Genomic DNA, 21,898 nt, shown 5'->3' with positions numbered 1-21,898 from the left:
CACACACACACACACACACACACACGCATAGAGACGGAGAGAGAGAGAGACAGAGAGAGAGAGAGAGACAGAGACAGAGAGAGAGAGAGAGAGAGAGAGAGAGAGGAGCCTGCTATGGTGTAAAAGATAGCTTACATTTATTTCGCAGAGTATATATTTAAACAGGTTATTGTATGAACGGTCAAGACACGCACTATTACATAAATGTTCATGATACCCATATATGGCAGTTGAATGTTGAAGGAAGAACGATGTTGGCCGATGACGCAGAGCTTCATGGTAACCCCGGACAGAAATGCAAAACCCAAACTCTCTGATCTATAGCGACTTAGATGTTGGAGCAGTAGACGAGGGAGGTTAAAAGTTAAAGAGGAGGAGAATTGTGGGAGGAAAAGGAAGAAGATAACGGAGACTAGGTGGAGGAGGATAAGAAGAAGAAGAAGAAAAAGAAGAGGAGGAGCAGGAGAAGAAGAAGAAGAAGAAGAAGAAGAAGAAGAAGAAGAAGAAGAAGAAGAAGAAGAAGAAGAAGAAGGAAAAGCATCAACGATGATCAAGAAGATACACAATACAGATAGATCCAATTTTGTTAGAGTTAGAGCATCAGCATGTTCATAATATTCTTTAGCTATGAAGAAAATACAGGGTGTCCCAAGCGAAACAGTACACTAATATGTGAAAAACAAACCTTACAAGTAGATACGTTCCAATGTAATACGTAAATACATGAAATATCATTCCTCTGTTATGACGAAGAATTGTTCACTTGCCCAGCTGGTAATACAGAAATAAACCTAGATTGTGAGTGGGTGGTTGGCAGGTGCCCTGGTGTGGTTTGCTCCTTTTTTCCTAATAAACATCCTTTTTCTTTCCTCTTTCTTTTTTGTGTTTGTTACTCTCTGCTTGCACCTTTAATTTTTTGCACTTAAGTGACTTTACTGAGTTGCAAGTGCCATCAAACTCTTTCTAAAACATTTTAAAAAAAGAAATAGTTTTGTTTAAATCCAAACATAGATGGAGTGGGCAGTCACGTCATTTCACTATAGATACTGGACTGCATACATGATCTTTCTGTTGGCACAAGGCTCGGCCATGATATTGTCGTCTTACTCTATAAAATATTAGCTTCATATTAGTAACATTTTGAAGTCTTATTCTTTTGATAGACAGGATAAATAATAAGAAAAATATGCAAGGTATTGCAGAGAAGAAGAAATGATGGGTAGCCTCCTATCACTCCTTTCATGAGATGGTGACTGGTACTGACATAGCATAGAAGAGGAGTGTCGCTAAAAACATCCAACATGACAAAATTGAACATTATTGACCGCTGCCCTAAAAAAAAGCATGTCTGTCACAGTTTCTGACAATAAGCATGCTATCACAATAATCAGAGCTTTGCTATTTGTGTCACAACGCAGTGGAGCTATTTGTGTCACAACGCAGTGGAATCAGGCGCTCGTCAATTTTGGGCATGTAGAGCTATTGGTATCATCTAAAAGCTGATTTATTTGCCTTGCTTTGAATGAAATAAATATCCATTTATCTCAATTATAAGACCCCTGTTGCAATGGAAACATGTCACTCAACTTCGGAGCCCGTTTTCTCCTTTTCGTGTTTCCGCACCTTGCATACTTAAAAGTTTCATATTTTCCAAATTGTTTTTTTTTGTTTGTTCGTCCTTCGCATTTGAAGATGACCATGACTTCACAAATTGGTCTGTTGATGGTTACTGTGAGTCCGGAGATGGCTGATTAGTCCTATCCGGGCTCGAAAGGTTCGCCCACATTGTGGGCACGGGTAGTCTGCTGTTGGACTTGTGGTGGAGGCAGCTCTGGACTTGCGCACGTTGCGTTTTTGTTTAGCCTCGGCGATTCGCTTGGCCTCTGCTGCTTTGGCTCCCTTCATTAGCTTGCAGCGCCACGTTGGACGATCTTGGGCCAGCGTTTCCCACGAGTCGTTCAGGATTCCAAGTTCCTTGAGGGAGACTTTGAGGCAGTCCTTGAAACGTTTTTTCTGCCCCCCAACTGAGCGCTTGCCATGAAGCAGCTCTCCATACATCAGCTGTTTGGGCAACCTGCTGTCCGCCATTCTGATCACGTGGCCGGCCCATCTGGCTCACGTTTTGTGGAGGATGGTATAGATGCAGGGTGTTCCGGCTCGCTCTAAAACAGCAGTGTCTGGGGCTTTGTCCTGCCATCGGATGCGGAGGATTTTACGAAGACAGCTCAGGTGGAACCAGTTGAGCTGCTTGGCGTGTCTGCTGTAGACAGTCCAGGTCTCGCTGGCGTAAATAAGAATAGTAAGAACCACTGCCCGGTAGACCTTCAGTTTTGTGGAGAGGCTGAGTCCTCTGCACTCCCAGACATTCTTGCGAAGCCCTTGGCAACTCTGGTGTTTATTTCAGCATCTATATGAACGGCTCGTGAAAGTGTGCTGCCTAGGTATGTAAAGTGGTCAGCTGCCTGGAGTTTCTGTCCCTTCACCATGATGTGTGGCACTGTGTATGGTTGACCAGGGGCTGGTTGGTACAAGACTTCGGTTTTCTTGGTGTTGATGGTGAGGCCGAAGTTGTCACAGGCTAAGGTGAAACAGTTAATTTCGTTTTGCATACACTCTTCTGTGCTAGCGTTGAGTGCACAGTCATCGGCGAAGAGAAGTTCCCTGATGACTGTTTCTTTCACCTTGGTAGCAGCCTGGAAGCGCCTGATGTTGAACAGCCTGCCGTCGGTTCTGTACCTGATCCGGATGCCATCTTCACTGCTGTGGAAGGCATCTGTTAGCATGGCGGAGAATACCATGCTGAAAAGAGTTGGGGCAAGGACGCACCCTTGTTTAACGCCGTTGGTCACAGGGAAGGTGTCTGACTCGTCTCCATCCCCTAACACCTTCACCATCATACCATCGTGAAGCTGTCTGACAATGGTGATGAATTTACTTGGACATCCATACTTCTCCATGATCCGCCACAATCCTTCTCTGCTGACAGTGTCGAAGGCCTTCGTTAAATCCACAAAGGTCACGAGTAAGTCGCAGTGTTGCTCCTGGCATTTTTCCTGGAGTTGGCGGGCGGCGAAGATCATGTCTGTAGTTCCTCTTTTGGCCCGGAAGCCGCACTGAGTTTCTGGGAGGAGTCCCTGTTCCAGATGATGGAGGAGGCGGTTCAGTAGGACGCGGGCCAGAATCTTGCCGGCTATAGACAGGAGTGAAATTCCCCAGTGATTATCACAATTCTGCCGGTTGCCCTTCCTCTTATAGATGTGGATTATGTTGGCATCTTTAAATTGTTGTGGGAGCTTTCCCTCGTTCCACATGACCTGGAATAGTTCAGTCAGCTTTTTAAACATATTCGGGCCTCCTGCTTTGTACACTTCGGCAGGGATTTCGTCGGGTCCTGGGGCTTTGCCGTAGGAGATTTGTTTTGTAGCCTCTCTGACTTCTTCTTCCGTGGGGAGGGTGTCAAGGTCTTTGTTGATAGCCACTTGGGGCAGGCGGGTGATGGCCTCATCATTTATTGCAGCAGGACGGTTGAGAACGATGTTGAAGTGTTCGGCCCATCTTTCCAGTATCTGCTTCTTCTCTGTGAGCAGCTGTAACCCATCCGCACTGATGTACAGAACTGGTGATAGTTTTTGGAAATTATGTTAACTAAATTTTGAAATTTCCTTCATATGACTGATATTGACCGGCAGGGACATATTGTGTCAACAAGAACTTCAGGAGATCAGTAAGGGCTGTTAGAGTTTACAGGGATGCAGACCTGCTCATTGCAACAATCCGACTACAACTAAAGCAAAGACAGGGGATTTTCAATCATAGGTGCTGGTACAATGTGGAATTTCTGAGAGAGCCATCGTCAAGAGAGGAGTTTACTGTAGCAGTTAAGAACAGGCTCCAAGGGTTGGAAACACTAGGTAAGGATAGCAGTGTGGAAGAAACATGGGAGGCAATAAAAGAAGGCTGGACCACTGTGTGTCTAGAGGTACTGGGAAAATGGAAATGTGAGCACAAGCCATGGATATCAGCTACAACTCTGTGGTAGATAGAGGACAGAAAAAAAAAGGATCAAGTAAACAGGAGCAAAACAAGAGCAGCCAAAGCAAAGGCCCAAGAAGAATACACAAAGCTATGAATGATGTGAAAGTCAACATACAGACAGACAAAAGAAACTATATAGATGACCTGGCGGGCGAGGCAGAGGAAGCAGCAGGGGCAGGAAACATGAAAAGACTGTATCAAACCACCAGGAAACTTGCAGGCAGAAACAGGAACACAGATATGACAGTTAAGGATAAAGAGGGAAAGCTTCTCACAAATCCAGACGAACAGAAAGAACGCTGGAAGGAGCATTTCAAAGAGTTTGACATTCCACTAGCAGAGATTGATCTGGAGAGAAAAAAAGCCCAGTTTAGTGGGGATCAAGGAGGCGATCAGACACCAGAAAGCAGGCAAGGCAGCCGGCCCAGATGGAATTCCCCCAGAAGTTTTCAAGGCGGATATCGACACTGCGGCAGGGATTCTTCATGGAATTATTGGCAAGATATGGGAAGGCGAAGAATTTCCACAGGATTTGAGAGAGGGACTGCTTGTGAAACTACCCAAGAAAGGCGATCTGCATGAGTGTAAAAACTACAGAGGAATCATGCTCCTATCCATTCCTGGGAAGATTTTAAGTTGTACCATACTGGAAAGATTGAAGGAAGCCGTGGATGTAAAACTAAGAGAGGAGAAGGCAGGATTTCGTAAAAAGAGATCATGTACAGATCAGATTGCAACTTTGAGGATAATAGTGGAGCAGTCCACAGAGTAGAACTCTTCCCAGTGCATTAACTTATTGACTACGAGAAAGCTTTTGACAGCCTAGATAGGGACTCAATATAGAAGCTCATACGCCCTATGGAATACCAGATAAGTTCGTGAGATTGATCAGGAAGATGTAAAAAGGGAATGAGCTGCAGTGTCTTACTTTGAGGGCAGCGGACAGACTCGTTTGAAGTGAAAACAGGAGTTAGACAGGGATGCCTGCTATCACCTTTTCTCTTTTTATTAGCAGCGGGTTGGATAATGAGACAGACAACATCGGGATAGCGCGGTGGCATTCAGTGGACTCTTTCCAGTCAGTTGGAAGACTTGGACTTTGCCGACAACTTGGCACTTCTTTCTCACAGTCGAGCCCAGAAGCAACAGAAGACAGATCGCCTCAGGACCTTCTCCTGTAGTGTTGGACTCCATATTCACACGGATAAAATGAAAGTTCTTCGAAAGAATGCAGTCGATGTTCCTATCACAGTGCAAGGGGCACCATAGGCGGATGTTGAATCCTTCACCTACCTGGGAAGTGTCATCAACAAGGCAGGGGGAACAGACAAAAACATAAAGACCAGAATCAAAAAGGCAAGAGCAGCATTCATCATCCTCAGGAACATATGGATGTCTAAGGAACTGGGATTGAACACCAAGCTGAGGATATTCAAAACAAACGTGAAGACTGTTCTACTGTACGGATCAGAGACATGGAGGCTTACAGCATCAGAAGCAAGGAAACTGCAAAGCTTCATAAATGGATGTCTAAGAAGGATAGCGGGGATCAAGTGGTACGATTGAGTCACAAATGCTGAACTGGGGGAAATAACAAGCTAAAGGCCAGTAAAGGAAGACATACAGGTGAACAAATGGAAATGGATTGGGCACACCCTGAGGAGACCCCTGACAAGCATCATCAGAAAGGCTTTGACGTGGAATCCACAAGGAAAACGTATGAAAGGAAGACCAAAAATGACATGGAGGCGAGCGGTACAAGCAGAAATGGAAAAGGCAGGTACATCATGGAAACAACTAGAATAGGATGCGGAGGACAGGCTTCAGCTGGAGAAATGTTGCCTATGCTCCACTGGGAGTTAAAAAGGGCAAGATAGAATGGCTAAAGAGTCTTTGAAAACAGAAAAATGATATATTTTGTGCTTTTAATCAATGATTTTCAGTAAAATTCACATGGAAAGGTGTTTTAGTATGGACCTAAAAGAGGTAAAGCCAAAATATAAAAATTTGAAAAAAAATTTCCAAACTGCCAGAAAAATGCCTGTTTCTCCGATTTCGTTATTTTGACGAGCGCCAGATTTCACCACGCTGCCTCACATTTATTGTTTGATAGTTAATTTGGAGAGCTTGATGATGGCATGTTTATTAAACACTGTCGTTTTAAGAGTCAGTTTTAACGTAAGTATTAGAGTTTAAGATTGTATTGTTTCTTGTGCAGCACAAGTACATAAAAGTGCATTTGCGGGTAATTTTAAATGACAACACTTCATTTGATATAATGATAAACAATGTAAATGTTTCCAATACCATAAAATTGTCACACTTGTCTCACGTCTCCTCCACTGCCATAACAGATGCATAATCTTTATATAAAACTGTTTTCTTCTCTGGATCCACAGCTGCTGAAATCATTTCTTCCATTTCATCTTGTGCGAACGGTTCTCCTAAAAGTACATAGATAAAATTTGTACATCCTAGTTATTAAATGCATGCTGTTATTAAAATATCTCTAAGTTTGACACCTGAGAGGTTCCAGAAGATTATAATTGTATAAAAGATAGTTTTGAAAAGTAACATGAATTTCAGTAACAATTTAAATACATGAAATGTCAACAAATTTATAAACAGTAATCAAATGTTAACATGAAACAACAACAACAACAAAATTAGATTTAACCAAAGTTTAGCTGAAAACCAGCTACAAGTTGAAACTTCTTACCATACTCCTGTCAAGAAAGCCACATGACAACAGATCATAATATCACATCAAAGATGTTTAACATTTAATGAAATCTAAACATTTAAATGCATGTGAAACCAACCTTAAGAAAAAAACAGGAACGAAATAGATCTTGTCTTATAAAGTGAGGTTCTCAAAGAATATGGCTGCAAGTGAACAGTCTCGAACAGTGGAAAAAAAGAAGTCTGAAATTTGCACCATGGTCACACTTAAAATTCTATGTTTACTGCATTGCAGATAGATCTTTGCAGTACCTCACCTTAAACAATGAGACTGAATGAAGGAACAATTTGGGAAATTGGGAAATGTGAAAAGGTTGGTAAAAAAAATAATCCAAACCTTCTTCAGTCATGTACTTTGTAAGCTCCTCCACTGTGAGATAGCCTTTCATATCCGTATCCAAGACTTGAAAGGCTTTTAGAATCTGATCCTCAGGTGAAGGTTTATACCTGTGGCATAAATACAATATTGATGTTGAAAACAGTACCAAACTTTTAAAGGATGATCAATAAGGTAAAAAAGTTGACGAAAAAACACTCTTTCATGATCTAATCACTGAGTTCAAATTACTATTTTAAAAAATGATAGTGAAGATAAGAGGAGGTTGACACAGAATCAATGAAAATAATACATGTACTGAGTTGATAACTGAAATAAATAAAAAATTAAGGCCCATCATACCTTCGTTCCATTAACACTTTGGTCATCATAGGAAGAAACTTTTCAAATCGTATATACCCTGTTGGTTCCTCCTCTTCAATCTGTCAGAAACAAAAACCGTGTAATATCACAGAATAAATGATAAAACACAGACTTACAAAAAACTGCAACAAATGAAAAGGCCTGCTTATATTTCCCTTAGACAAGCAACAAAAAGCATTGGTAAAGTCATAAAGGATTCCTATTAACTAAGTGTAATTTTGAATAAAGATGTCTTTTCAATAGCCCACGAGTGAAATTTGGGATTAACAAACCGGATACATCGAGAAATCTAAATATTTGCAAGTTCTTCAGAACCTGTGACTTTTTCACCTTTGTTTTCAGTACTACTCTTTAGAACACAAAAATAAGCAACGGCATCAGGTTATGCCATGGATAGATGGAAATAGTAGTCTGTCATACAGAGAAAGCATTAATCATCTCTTCTTTCATCTCCCCAAAACAATTCTAAGAGCTAGAGGGATCTGTATGAGGTTGTTCTTTCCTCCCATACTTGCACACAAGTTTTGAAATGGAAACAAGAAACAAGAAAAAGTAAATTTTTGAATGGCACGAGAAACACACTCAGTAGTCTGTATATTGTATGCTGAAATATGCCAGGTTAAAAAAAAGAGGAAACAAACTGAGTGCTTAGTGTAAGACTACCATTGCCCATTTTGAAAAGTGACACATGACCGAATCTTACATTGAGCAGTCGAAATACAGAAATGTAATTCTCCAAGTTGCAAAATTACAATGTGGGTTTTGTGAGACCACTTGTTTATATAATTCTCCTGAAAAATAATAAACAGAACTCCCCAGCAAGGCTTTACAACACACTGGACATAATTTAGAAAGGCTAAATGCTTTTGCCTTCATCAAAATCATATGGGCAAAGGATCAAACAGGTTCTTTTTGGTGTGAGATTGATCCAATCAAGCGGGCAAGATCCCGAAGACTCAAAACTGATGGAGCCCTTTACATTAAGTAAATCACATGGTCAAGCTCTGAAGCATACATATAAAAAGGTTGTGTTAGAAGTGTTTGTACTTTAAAAATTTGATTCAATAGTGCTCATAAAAAATTAATGCAAAGCCAAGACGCTGCAGAGAAAAATTCAGACTTACCTCCGCAAGCATGTCATGAAGCTCTGCCTCACTGGGACAGCAATTCAGGGATCGGATAATAGTTCCCACTTCCCTGTAACAGGTATGAACAGTACCACAATTTTTAAAAAGGTTCTTCCAAGTAGCGATGAAAAAGAGAATATCAGAGTCATTCATATATATAGATATGTAAACACAAGGTCCACATCTCATGTAAATTTTCTTTCAGGACGAGATAGTTTATTTCCAGCTCTATCAATTTATGAAAGCTACCTTGCAACCCCTGAAAGAGGTTTCAACTCCCTACAAAATACAAAGAAATTCTCTTCGACAGTGGTGCATACGGTATCATGCTCAGTGGCAGTGGGTGGACCAAAATTTGGGTGGAGTTAAGGTTGCCTCCACTTCTTTACCACCAAATAACAAGCAATAAGAACAAAACAGTGGTGATTTTTTTATACCCACAGCGAGCCACAGCATTTTGAGAACCATTCAAACGAGAAAAGTCACCTTTGCCTTCCATCTCTTTGTTCTACGTTGAGTTCTTCTGGATGGTGGGGACGAAGCCGTTTCCCCTTCAAATTTCTCTAATTAATTTTCATCTGATGAAAAAGTTGGCTCAAAAGTGGTTTGATGTAATTAATAACTGTTAAACCTCAGCGGCACACACAAAAACATGCATACACAACACTCCAAACATTTACCGTCTATGAGCTGGATTAGATGGCATAGTCGAAAAAGTAGAGCGCACCTAAAAAAAGGTCCAAAGGGTGGTAAGGTAACTGAGACACTGGATGGAGGAAAGTGTGACGTAAACTTTCACCCCATTGTCAGGGCTTGGAGAGCGCGAGCCCTATCCGTGCAGTGTTATTTTTTTCCAAGTCGTCTACCTTTTTACAAGAGGGGTTTCATTAAGGAGGGGCCATGGGAACAGGCTCGTTCCTTGCTGAGCCCTATAAAGACATTTGATTGGCTGTTAGGTTACTATAGTTGTAAGTGGTGACAACAATGACTGGATAAATGAGCAAGCTGCCGAGTTGATCACTCTGTGTTCATTGCGTGCGGCCACAACGGTATCCATGGCTTATTTAGTTATCTTCATTTGCTTTGGGATAGAGTTGGGGGGTGGGGAGATGGGCTCAAGCCCGTGAGCCATTCACTACCCACCGCCACTGATCACACTAGTAAACTGTATCTGGCTGCGTAGTGACAGTAGAATTCCTCATCCTCAAACCTCAGCATTTTATTTCAAGTTTGTTACAAATGTTATTCCAGCAATGAGCAAGAGGGGACTGATACCAGAAAGGTTCATAAGCATGATGAAATATTTTCTGACAATTTTTAACTTTCTATATCACTCTAATCAACAGACATATGAATGGCTAAGAACTGTGATGATTAATCCATTGAAAGAAAAATGGCTGGTAAGATGGTTGAGTGAATTTCTTCATGGGAAATTCTCGGCTCTGTTTTTTTTTTTTTTCTGATCACAGAGTGATTTAGTTTAATTTTGATTAGGGTTTTACAGTTTTGCAAAAAATATAGATTATATAAATGTCAAAGAATAGAACATGGGGGGTGGGGTATTCAAAGAAACTCTTTTAAAAAGTTAATAAGCAAACAAACAGTTGTAGCCTACTCTGTATTACCCTGTAAATGTCCAGGCACTTCAAGTTTGTTGTTATTGTTAATGTTGAAGTCTAATAAGTAGATTTATTTAGAAGGCAGAGCACCTGGTTAGCTCAAGGGACACCAGGATGAGAGGAAGTATTCCAGAGAGAGTGAGAAACATCAGCCCCCCCCCTTTCCCTCAATCATTTTGTAAGTCTCAATAAACACATACCTGACATCCACTGTTTTGTTAGACTCATGGTCAAAGATATCAAAGGCATCCGTGATTTTCTTTTGGATATCAGCAAGCAGTGAATCTGAATCAGATTGTAAGTACATAAGTATTACGACTAGAATAAATCTCATAGTAATTCCATGAATATGAAAAATTGAATAGACACTGATTAAAACAAATTCAAACAGAGGACAGTACACTTACTGAAGATAAGTTTCAATTATGTCGTATCTCTTCACAATTAGGCATATACCGCAAATTTAGTATGGGTAAGCACAAGTACTGAAAATGATATATCCTAATTTCGAGGGCCATTAAAATGATTAGCAAAACCAAAAACTTCTTTTAACTTGATAATACTTATAAAGCTAATTTATCATGTCGTAGATCTATAGGCGTATTAAAAGCCACACTAGTTTTCAGAGCAATTTCATACATAATATGTCTAACAGTCTGAAATCAAACCAGAACATAATACAGGAGCATATATTATCATTTTCTCTATTTTCCCATCTAAATCATCCCATTTAGATATATAATTCTTCAGTTTATCATTTTCCTCTTTCATTTATTAATTCTCTTGTTCCCTTTTCTTCTTCCCCAACCAATGGTTGCCTCAATTATACTCAATATCATTATTGTTATTTGACACAGACATTAACTGTTTTATTTGACTCTCAGTCTGACAAATTTTTAGTTAAAGTTAGGCCTAAAGTAACTTAATCAGCGCACTCATCAAAGATGATAAGAAGAAACTCAAACAGTACTCTTCTACTCTTCAATTCATTATACAATAGGTCTACATAATATAATACGAAGTGGCTATGCATACGGCCCTCCCATACGCATAGCATTGAGGCTATGTGGCCCTCCACTTCACATAATAAGCTAGGCTTTGTAGGTGGCACATATAAACTATCAAACCAGACACTACAAGTGGGCAAACTTAAACCCTGGAAGCTAGCACGCCCGCCCTTTATAAATGGCGTGAGCCGGGCTACCCTGGAAGCGCACAGGCCCTATTATAGGGATGACCTACTTCCATTGGGAAGTGCACAGCTATAAAGGGCATAGACACTGACCTTTTTTCAATGGAAAATTTCAGCATTCCTTATATGGAAAATGACGTAAATTACAGGTCAAAGTTATAAATAGTGACCAATGACTTTGCAAGTTATCTTCACCTCGTAGAGCGTCAGTTGGCCAAAGAACGTACAACATAACAAAATAGTTCCTTCAGCCAAAAAGGTGTTCGCGGAAGTCCGCACATTGGTTCAGATATGACGCTGCAGTCTTTGTTTTGAAGCTCTCTTTCGTTTCACCACAAAAGAAGAATAGGAATAGCACAGCTTGTTAGTTCCACTTTTATTATATATTTTCACACAAGTAGGGTAACTCAGATCGCAAAGTCCATACTTTTTTAAAGAGGGTGCCACAGAATGTTGAGGACACTTTTTTAATTGGCTGAATTTTAGAGGGGTGAACTATCTTGTTATACACGATCTTTGTCTTGGCCAAGATATCAATCGATAAAAGTGACGCGGTCCAGCTGAGCGATTTTCAAGGCCGTGAGCATACTTCTCAAAATCTAAGGGCCGTACAAAGGGAGGGCCGTACGCATGAGGGCTGTACGCATAGCCACGAGGCTATGTGTACGGGAGGGGGGCCGTACGCATAGCTATGAGGCTATATATCGTATGGGAGGGCCGTACGCATTGCCACAGGAAATATAATATGAGTTTCTGATATGACCATCAGTGCCATCACACCAAACTCGGATCGCCCAAACTCACTGTATCATAGCCATAATATGTAGACTCTATGGCATAGGTCCCTCTATCTAGATTATAAAGTTGACTCACATGCACGTCAGTCATAAAAACAGGCCCTTCTCCAGGGGTTAAAACTGGTTTTTAGCATTCCATATTTACACATTCTTCATAATGGACTTGAACTTAGCTTGGAATCATAGCATTACGGAAATTAAAAACGCAATAACATCAGTATTTCTTCACCTGCATTGTCTTTGTTATTGTTGGTATCTTCTGTCCCGCTTTCGTTCGCCATTGTTGTTTACATCAGTGTTGTTGCTAACGAAATTCAGACGACTTAATGCAGCTACACTTTCGTATCTTTGGTATTACAATAAAAGCTTAAAGAATTGTAGACATTGTACTAATTGTCAATATTAGAATATCTAAATATTTTTTTACCCTGTTTGACACAGGAAAGGGTTGTGGAATCAAATTCTAAGGGTCTGCATATGTTTCTATTTAGTTTCGACTTTTTGTGACGATGCCTTGACCCTGCCTTGACCTCTCGCCGGCTTGTCCCCATCAAGGATACTTACGAGTTGTTGCCTTGGACAAAATCTTCTGCTAGGTTGCACTGTTACTATCAAACATGGTGAGTTCTTGTGACTGAAGTTGATATTTTACCATTGCTTTTTATCTAACGCATTAGAAATTTAAAAGAAGATGCCAAGCATACTTTATAAAGATGATATAATTTTACGAGGTCACTGATCCCTCTTTTTTTCACTCACCACCTTGCCACCGTTCGCCGTGTCTCTGTGTTCAGCAGAGCAGAGAATGAAAGATCCTTGTCAAGTATTATTAGATCTGGACAGTCTAGATCTAACGAGTATTATTTTTGGAAAGGAGAGACCTTTCTGTATTGGATCTGCGCAGGGAATAGGACTTATTATGTATAATTCTAACAATGATATTGTTTTGTCGAATTTAACACTAATAATTGCTTGTTCTCTGCCAAATTTTAACACACTTTTGTGTCTTGTTTTGTATAGAGCCTAAACCTAGAATCTAGAATCTAGGGCTGGTAATGTTTGTTATTACAGTTTGGGATTGGGAAATATAACATCATGACCATCACCAAATTACAATAACACAATATTTAACTCTTTCCGGACGTATCGCCGATATATCAGCGCGAGTCCACACCCTTTGCGGACGACGGACGTATCGCCAATATATCAGCTGTGATAGTATTGTTTCGTTTTAACATGATCCGTCATTTGTAATTACTTTTTATTGTTATTGAAAACTTGGAGGATTTAGGAAAGGGGGCTCTTGTGGCCTAGAGGTTAAGGTGTTGGCCTCTCATTCAAAGGTCCCGGGTTCGAATCCGGGTAGCGACTGAAAAATTTTCTTCTCTAAAATTGTTATTGTCTCCTTTCACCTCTTTTCCTGCCCTCTAGCAATGTTCTGTTGTCTGCTTTCATTTCCACTTTCTGCCCCCCACCCCCTCACCTCCTTTGCTCCCTACTCTGGGCTCCTGACTCTTTCTGCAGCCTTTCTACTGCTACTCCTTGGCTCCTGCTTACTGCTGTCTTTCAGCCACAACCCTGATCTTCTGCCTGAAAGATCTACACCTAGCCTTCTCGTACAAGGGCGAAAAATCTCGAAGGGCTCGTGTGCAAGTTGGGCACGTTAAAGATCCCTTGGTGGTCTAAAATCGAGAAGAGTAGGTTTCGGCCGCCACCCAGGCAAAATTCAAAATTTCCTACCAACTGAAAATATTAGGTGTGTCCCACGCGCTCATTTGACCTTATGCAGTTGCGAGCGCCTTAAAACACTTTACAAAAACAAACAAACAAAACGATTTAGGAAACAAAAACATCTAAATCTAGTTTCACTTTGTCAAAGTGTGGGTTCGGGAAAAATGAGTGAATTAATTCTTGCGGTCTTGCATCAACAAAACGATGTGACCGGACTCAATATAAATATCATAACTCAAAACAAAAATTGGAATATTGTTTTCAAATAAAAAGCTGCGCTTTCAGAAACTTATGGATTATGGTCTTGGCCTGTATATGATAAAATAGCTAGCTATGCTGATTTGCTTTCACATGTTTGGTGAATGTAATTTTTCGCGTCAAAATTTATTTTTCTCATCACCATCGCCATTTCTAACCCTTTTATTGCATACTTATGTTCAAAATTAATCCTTATTTCATGTTGGGATGTATTCCTCATTCAATTTCCTTCAAATTCAATTTGATATCATATGTTACATTTTGAGTGATGTTTATTTTTATATGAAGTTATTTTGTACATCTTCTGTGTAGCCAAATCGAACCACAAGTTAATTACGTCTAGACCCCCCCCAAAAAAACACACCAAAACAACCTAAGTCCGGAAAGAGTTTAAAAAATATCAATCTAAAAAATTTTGATATTCCAATTTTGGATCCTCCACAGTTTATTTTTAATGTAAGCCCAGGGCAGCCAACAACGTGAAGTTGTGTTTCCGTTGTGTAGGCCTTTATAATGAAATATGGTGCATAATAAATATTGTTCCTTAAATGTTCATTGTATTCTGTAGGCCTACTTAGTTATAGCTGTAGGCTACATGAATGCATTTCTATTAAAGCATACTAGTTCAGTGTCAATGTGGTAATGTAAATTAGTTGTTTACTTTTTTTCTTGACAGGTCTTCATTACAAATACAGTCAAACCTGCCTTGACAGTAACCTGTATAATATGGCCATCTATACAAACGGCCACTTTCATTTCCCCCCTTGTATTTTCTCTATATATAATTTAATTGTATAATACGTTAACCTGTCCAACACGACAGCGGCCACCTTGTTTTATCAACCCGCTGTCAAATTTACCTGCCTTAGGAGGCCAGGCGTGGTCACCCATCGCCCGACGCTTTGTCTTAAATTGTGTATCTACCCCTCGGCCCTCGCGCTGTGGAAGGGCCGTCAAAATTAATTCTTTGTCATTTTTGTTTGTCCCTCGAAAGAATGTTTATCCAGGTTGACCAATGGGTAGGTCTAACAATTAATTTTCAGCTGCTGGTGAGGGAAGCGTGTGATCCGTCTTATGAAAGCAATAAGCCCACAACTCACGCACAAATCATATGTAAGGTGACTGATCACTGTTTTGTTTACCTAATCTGTAAAAACAAAGCAAAAATGGACGTTGACGTGAACTTGTCGCCTTGCGACAACTTCTAAGCGTCACTTGTTCTCCCAGTGGTGGCACCTGTGTTTGCGTTTATTTGACCTTTGCAACTAAGAGAAAGCTAACCAAACAAACACCAAACCAACAATACAACAACACGAAAAACCCTTCTTACATCGCCCACTCCCCTTTTTCAAAAGAACTAAAACCCTTTTGAGTTTGCCTTACTTTACAGCAGTCTAAATTAACCATGGTTTGGACCTCAGAAGAAAATGGTTTGCTTTCTTCATTTTGATCCATCCTGCCTAAGACGGCCACCTGAGTTGTATGGCCACTTTCCTCCTTGACAATTGGTGGCCGTTATACACAGGTTTGACTGTACATTACAAGTATCTTAAAAATATCAAATTGTGCTTTACAGGCTGAACCACTCAGAGTTGTTGTCACTGGAGCTGCTGGCCAGATTGCCTATTCTTTGCTGTTCTCCGTTGCAAAGGGAGATGTTTTTGGCAAAGATCAAGTGAGTGCAAATTTCTTATGAACAGACTGCCATCTTTAACTACAATTTCAATAACTAATTAACTTATTAAATGGTGAAGATACTAGTAATTATTTTTATAAACTAAAGCATGTTTGATTATATAATATAATTGCACTTCCCACTTCCATTGATGAAAGCTAGTGAGCTATGTTTTGCGTAAGTGAAAATTTCTTTGTCGGTCAACACATCAAGTGAAATGGATAAAGAAAATGACCACTTGGAGGAAGATAAAATGAGGTTCACTGACTCGTGACTGGTGCTTTCTTATGCCTCATTATTGTGTTAGCATATTTAAAGTGTGTTTTCAAGCATTTGCAGTTTGAATCTAGATTTGATATCAAGGTAACAGGAATCTTTTGACACAAAAAATGATTTTTGACAAAATTCGAGATTTCAAGGTTCCATCAGAGTTCGGATGACATGTGTTTCAGATTCTGTTATTAGTATCACTAATGTTTCAAGCCTTCTCAGCTCGTGGTAAGTTGTACAATATTGGAATAACTGCTTTGAGTCCATTTCATTTTGAAATCTGATCAAATTCCATCTTTTTAAGCATGCATACCTGCCTACTTTTCATATTTTTTTCATTACATTTGCCATCTTGCTGGCTTTGGTTGGTTTGAAACTTCATTCCTGCCTGTGTTTTAAATGATTTAATGAAACTTATGAGGTTGAAGTAGGCCGATATTATTATATTATAATACCAAATGGCCTAGTTTTCCTTGCTCCATCAAGGTAAGGAGAACAAAATTGAACATTTACATACATTAAATTTACATGAAGAGAACATTGACACCATTAAACCTTTGAACCTATGACCTTGTGGTTTCCCAAATCCTCATCCCTGGACTTTTTAAACATTGTGAACCTCATGTGAGAAAAATGCTTTTGAACACTTTACTGACCATACAGATTCTTTGAAATGCTTCCTTAGCTGATTTACCAGCTGTACGAAGTCGGTTGTTTTTTTTAAGTTGGTTCAGTCAGTTGAGAACTTTATTTAACTTTCAGAACAAGAAAAAATCTACTGTAGAATATTTTTGCTTGAAATGAAACGGAGGCAAGGAGCCACAAACTTTGAAAAAGGGTGTTATGGAAACAAGCAAATGTCATCTTTATGTACACTTGTAAGTTCTTATAGATTTTCAGCTGAAGTTAATTTTTTAAAAGTAGCACATGTTCTCTGTACAGTACTTTTGTTTTCTTTTTGTACTCCTCAGCCTCTGGAGCTTCTGCTCCTTGACATCACTCCCATGATGGAGGTCTTGAATGGAGTTGTGATGGAACTTATGGACTGTGCCATTCCACTTGTGAAAAGTATACCTTTTTATTAAAAAAAATTCCTGCAGAAATGTACTTTTACTTTAATGGGGATAACAGACTGTTTCTTCTCCTAAGAAATGTTGGTCGAATGCATTCTTCCAAGTGATGTTTAGGACACTGGGCTTTTCTTTTGATGTAATTTTTCTGTGCATCACCTAGCATATTTATATATATCGGCAACTCTCATTAGTTTGTGAGGGTTTCTGGCTTCATCTCACTGTAGCAGCCTGGGCAGCTTGAAATGAAAAGTTTTGTTGAGAAATTGATGAAAAATGTTTTATGAATAAGGTGTTCACAATTATTTTTTCAAATGTTTATCTTTCTGATGCTATTGGTAGTAGTGGATACAAAATCAAAGGTTAAGTGACTAGACAAGTTTTAGAACAAAATAATTATTGTTTATGGCTTTGTTTAAGGAATGATTGTTTCTGTTGCTTTGAATTCATTTGCCTTTTGCCAGTGTGTGCTGGTGAAGAAAAGTTGTGAGAAATAATCAAAAGCACAAAAATGGATTTTATGTTATTTGTCTTGAAAACTCATCTCGAGAAATATCATTATAATGTGGTAATCATTCCTATGTGTTCCAGACTTGGTGGCCACAGATGACCCAAATGTGGCTTTCAAGGATGTCGATGCAGCCTTCATGGTGGGTGCTATGCCTCGCAAAGAGGGTATGGAGAGGAAAGACTTGCTCAAGGCCAATGTAAAAATTTTCAAGGCTCAGGGACAAGCAATGGAAAAACTGGCCAAGAAGTCTGTGAAGGTAAGAAGCTTCAGTCACGTACTGATACTTTTTTTTTTTGGGGGGTGCGGGGGAATATTTACATAACAGCTGAAGAAATGATAACACAATTGGATCTATTCAAGTTAGTTGTTGTACTCTGAAATAAACAGTGTTCCCGTCATTTCTGTTATAGGCTACCTTTTTAGAGCATCAGTAAATTCCACTGTCTGTTTTTCTGTTTTTAAGAGCAGTTAGGCGAAAGTGTTTATGGGCACAGTTTAAAAGTGTGTGCATTTTGTTTTTGAATAGATATAGACCAATATAGGTTTGTAACCTCCTGTATTCTAAAAATGGTCTTTTCTAGATTTTTTGTTATTTTTCAAGTTAATTTTCAACCTCTTATCTCTAGCTATTAAACTGTTTAGGGTCTTCATTGTACGTACAGGTTTAAAAAAATAATTTTTCACCTTCTGAATTACATCTGGACAACTTGTTCTTATTTTTTATAAGATTCAGATAAGTTATGTGCATATGATTTCATCACTTGATCCTGGTAACTTAATGCTAATGCAAAATGTTTTGAAATCTGTTTTCAGGTAGTGGTTGTGGGAAATCCTGCAAACACAAATGCTTGCATCCTTAGCAAATATGCTCCCAGCATCCCCAAAGAAAACTTTTCATGCATGACCAGGCTTGATCAAAACAGAGCTCAGGCCCAGGTAGGAAATTTAGTTTTTATTCATGTTTTTGTAGTACCTTTGCTCTTGATTTTTTTCAGTTATTCCACTTATCTACTCTTAGTACATTTAAGGTTATAAATTCTTTATACTTTCTTAATAAGTAGCAGGGTGTAATCGTATTGTCTAGCATGATCTAAAAGCATAATTCCTCAAAAGGTCACATCTCGCCGATCTGCGATGTTTGCCAGCCAGTTTCTTTGGATGTTCCCCAAAATGCCTTTGCCTTTGATGGCAAGGGTTTTTGCAATATAATATGAGCCTTGTGATGGCTTAGTGTTAAGCAAATTGAGAACAAAAGAGGTGGAGATGAAAATGTGACAGTCACAAAATGAAAGTTTAGTATTGGGGGAAAAAAGAAGAAAAGGAAAACAAAAGGATTCATATATAGGGTTAAAGAATATGGAGTAAGTCATTTGTGGTGGTGGAGCACTTGACTTTCTCTTAAGATGTTAGTTATGTGCAAAAGTTTAAAATACTTTGGGCCAGAATCAATCTTTTAATAGATAGCTACTTAAATGACATAGCAGTATTTGGAAAGACATAGTGGAGATAAGCATTTTTTATCGAAATGACCTAACAAGGGAAAAACATTGTTATCAGTAGATTTATTATTTTTTTAATTAGAGAAGCAAGTACTGGTGAATGAAATATTACACTTTGCGAGACTACTAAATGTTTAATACAAAGTTCAGTGAGAAAGACTAAAATTGTTGTGCTTTGTTTGTTGTAAGTATTATTGATGTTTCCAAATTCATTGTTTAAAATGCTGTCTAGTCTGTATAGGGGGGGTTACACTCATATGAAGACTGAAAACAAATGTGACAGAAAGCATAAGCCCACAGATTAGATCAAGTGGAAATGAGTGAATGAAAGACCCTTAAAACTTTAATACGCTGATGTCAACAGATTGCTGCTAAACTCAACGTCTCTACGGAGAAAGTGTCAAACATCATCATCTGGGGCAACCACTCCTCCACCCAGTTCCCTGATGTGGCTCATGCCAAGGCAGAAGTTCAAGGAAAAGTTGTGACCGTGCCAGAGGCTGTCCAAGATGATAACTTCTTGAAAAACGAGTTCATCAAGGTATGTGAAATGTGATATTGGTTTGGAATACTGTATATATGGATAGCAATACACATGCTTACTGGTAGATATAATATATTGTTGTCAGCATCTTTTTAACATTTATTGTGGCCTGAAAATTGAAGGGAATTTTATTTCTTCTCTAAGGTCTTTAATAGATAAAAACTATTTGGGGGAATGGATGATTTTTAAAAAAACGCTTGGCACCAAGAGCGGTGTTGCATGGAGTCTTATCGATTCACACCTAGAGCAGTGCTTCGATTGCCATGTTCATGATACTGCCATAGTATGCATTTTTTTTAGCTCCAGGAAGAATGCCTGATTAGAATAGACTAAAGACGAGGCTATGAAGCGAAAGTAGAGTTGATCTTTTTTCTTTGAGCTTTTGAAAGGTTGAAATTGACTCAGAAATAGTATGTATGTGAATTTTTAAAGTAAAAATGACAAAATGGAGGGACAATGAAGTTGAAACTTGAACAAATTCAAGAAAACTTGGAAAATACAAAAAATCAGCCCATGAAGCAATCTTGACAAAACAAAGTGAAAATTCATTTCTTGGTCTATCATTATTTGTATTTCTAAGTCAGTGTAGGAGTTGGTTATTTTTTAATTTGATGAAATAGATTGGTAACGAATGAAAACCCAATAGTCACAACTATAATGGAAGAACTGAATAACTTCTCCATATTGTACCATAGCGGAAAGTGGCTCATTGGAAGCTGCATTTTTTTCCATATATATATATATTTATGTTGTTCCAGATTATTTTATGAAAAATTTCTTTTAAATGAATTTTTTTTAAACATATATAATATACGTGCTTGACATTTTTAGAGGCTTGTCTCACTTCTCAAGGATTTTGGGGCTTGTTCGCGGACAAATCCTTAGAAGCTAAATGATTATCATTATGTCATGTTCATTTATTGAAGTTGAAGGAATTTTTAAAATTAGTATTATATCTGAATTGTAGGGGTCGGTCCATGTAAATTGTAACCATTGAACATGTATAGTTGAAGTACCTTAGCTTTCCATTCTTAGACCATGGTTTGGTCTATGTACTTGCCATAGAGAAGGATACATGATACAATGGGATATTTCTTCTTAACTCACTGACTACGGATCCCGTCACGGGTACGGGGCGGACGGTCAGTTCGCAGGTACGGATCCCGTACCCCCGACGGGATGGACTTTGCGGTCTTGTTCCGTATCTTGTGCTCCCGTCACATGAACGGGAACGGACTCCAGTGCTAGTTTTGCCTCTTGTTTCGTTTCGTGCGGAGTCTGGCAGAAGTTTCGTGATAACTTTTTAAGCAATTGAAGGTGAAGGACAGTCACCTCATCTGGGGTTGACCTGACCAGAACTCGCGCTATGTTTTTTCTATACAAATGATAGTAATCCGACAGTCGCATTGAAGTAACGGTCGCATGAACAAGAAACACATAATTTCGCTGTTTTCGATACTTCTGTACGTTTTGCTAGTTCTAGTGACTCAGGATATGATGTGTCTGATAGTTAAGACCCTGGATATGTACCCGAACACGGCCCGAGTCGTAGTTTTAGGGCTAGATCTAGCACTAGTACTGGTGGTGTTGTTCGCGCAACGAAATCATAATTCGTTTCCTACATCTGTCTCATGTAATTCAGTGTATGGGTCTGAATAAATGCACAGACCAGCTTTTATATTTTCACCAAACACTCACACATGGATACAAATCCAAACAGAACACTTTGAACTTTTATTTTTGTTGTAATTGTGAATTTCATTCTATCTGGAAATTTTTCTAAAAATCAAATGCATTCCAATTTTGAAACAATCATAAGAATTAAAGTATTAGACCTAGAGAACTTAAATTTTTTGCAATAGATTAAGTTTGAAAGTTACTTTACTGTGTCAAAGAATAATTACAATAGGGTAATTCTGAGAGTTGTGGTGGTGTTTTGAAATACCCCCAAAAATGCCAGTACTCAGCGCTAGTGATTTGTGAAAGGGGCCAGTAGTCAGTGAGTTAAAGCTCCTAGTTGGGCTTTTAGGAACTGTTATTTTTGTCTGTCCTCAGACAGAAATCTTTACTGAATTAAACAGACCATACTCTCACACCGCTTTCTCTCTCTCTCTCTCTCTCTCTCTCT

General features: G+C 39.0%; 2 protein-coding genes across 3 annotated transcripts in view; one reads left to right on the top strand and one right to left on the bottom strand.

Annotated features, from left to right (window-relative positions):
- Window positions 1–12,540, bottom strand: part of LOC101849052 (dynein regulatory complex protein 8) — a 15,743-nt gene extending 3,203 nt beyond the window's left edge. The window contains exons 1-6 of one of the 2 annotated variants that reach the window (XM_005098565.2): window positions 12,442–12,540; window positions 10,424–10,508; window positions 8,602–8,674; window positions 7,457–7,536; window positions 7,115–7,224; window positions 6,343–6,479 (exon numbers count right to left, since the gene is read on the bottom strand). In XM_005098565.2, the coding sequence (XP_005098622.1) occupies window positions 6,364–6,479; window positions 7,115–7,224; window positions 7,457–7,536; window positions 8,602–8,674; window positions 10,424–10,508; window positions 12,442–12,493 (516 nt within the window). In that variant the 5' untranslated portion in view covers window positions 12,494–12,540 and the 3' untranslated portion in view covers window positions 6,343–6,363. The remainder of the gene's footprint in view (window positions 1–6,342; window positions 6,480–7,114; window positions 7,225–7,456; window positions 7,537–8,601; window positions 8,675–10,423; window positions 10,509–12,441) is intronic. The other variant, XM_005098564.2, reaches the window with a different exon arrangement.
- Window positions 12,541–12,735: 195 nt separating this feature from the next.
- The window catches only part of LOC101848818 (malate dehydrogenase, cytoplasmic), an 11,515-nt gene continuing 2,352 nt past the window's right edge, over window positions 12,736–21,898 (top strand). The window contains exons 1-6 of the mRNA XM_005098563.3: window positions 12,736–12,832; window positions 15,778–15,876; window positions 17,118–17,214; window positions 17,808–17,983; window positions 18,541–18,663; window positions 19,591–19,767. Coding sequence (XP_005098620.1) covers window positions 12,830–12,832; window positions 15,778–15,876; window positions 17,118–17,214; window positions 17,808–17,983; window positions 18,541–18,663; window positions 19,591–19,767 — 675 coding nt within the window. The 5' untranslated portion in view covers window positions 12,736–12,829. The remainder of the gene's footprint in view (window positions 12,833–15,777; window positions 15,877–17,117; window positions 17,215–17,807; window positions 17,984–18,540; window positions 18,664–19,590; window positions 19,768–21,898) is intronic.

The sequence above is a fragment of the Aplysia californica genome, unplaced genomic scaffold (genome assembly GCF_000002075.1).
Source record: "Aplysia californica isolate F4 #8 unplaced genomic scaffold, AplCal3.0 scaffold00186, whole genome shotgun sequence".
Lineage (NCBI taxonomy): Eukaryota > Metazoa > Mollusca > Gastropoda > Aplysiida > Aplysiidae > Aplysia > Aplysia californica.
The sequence above is the reverse complement of the archived record's forward strand: the minus strand, read 5'-3'. Positions and strand labels throughout refer to the sequence as shown.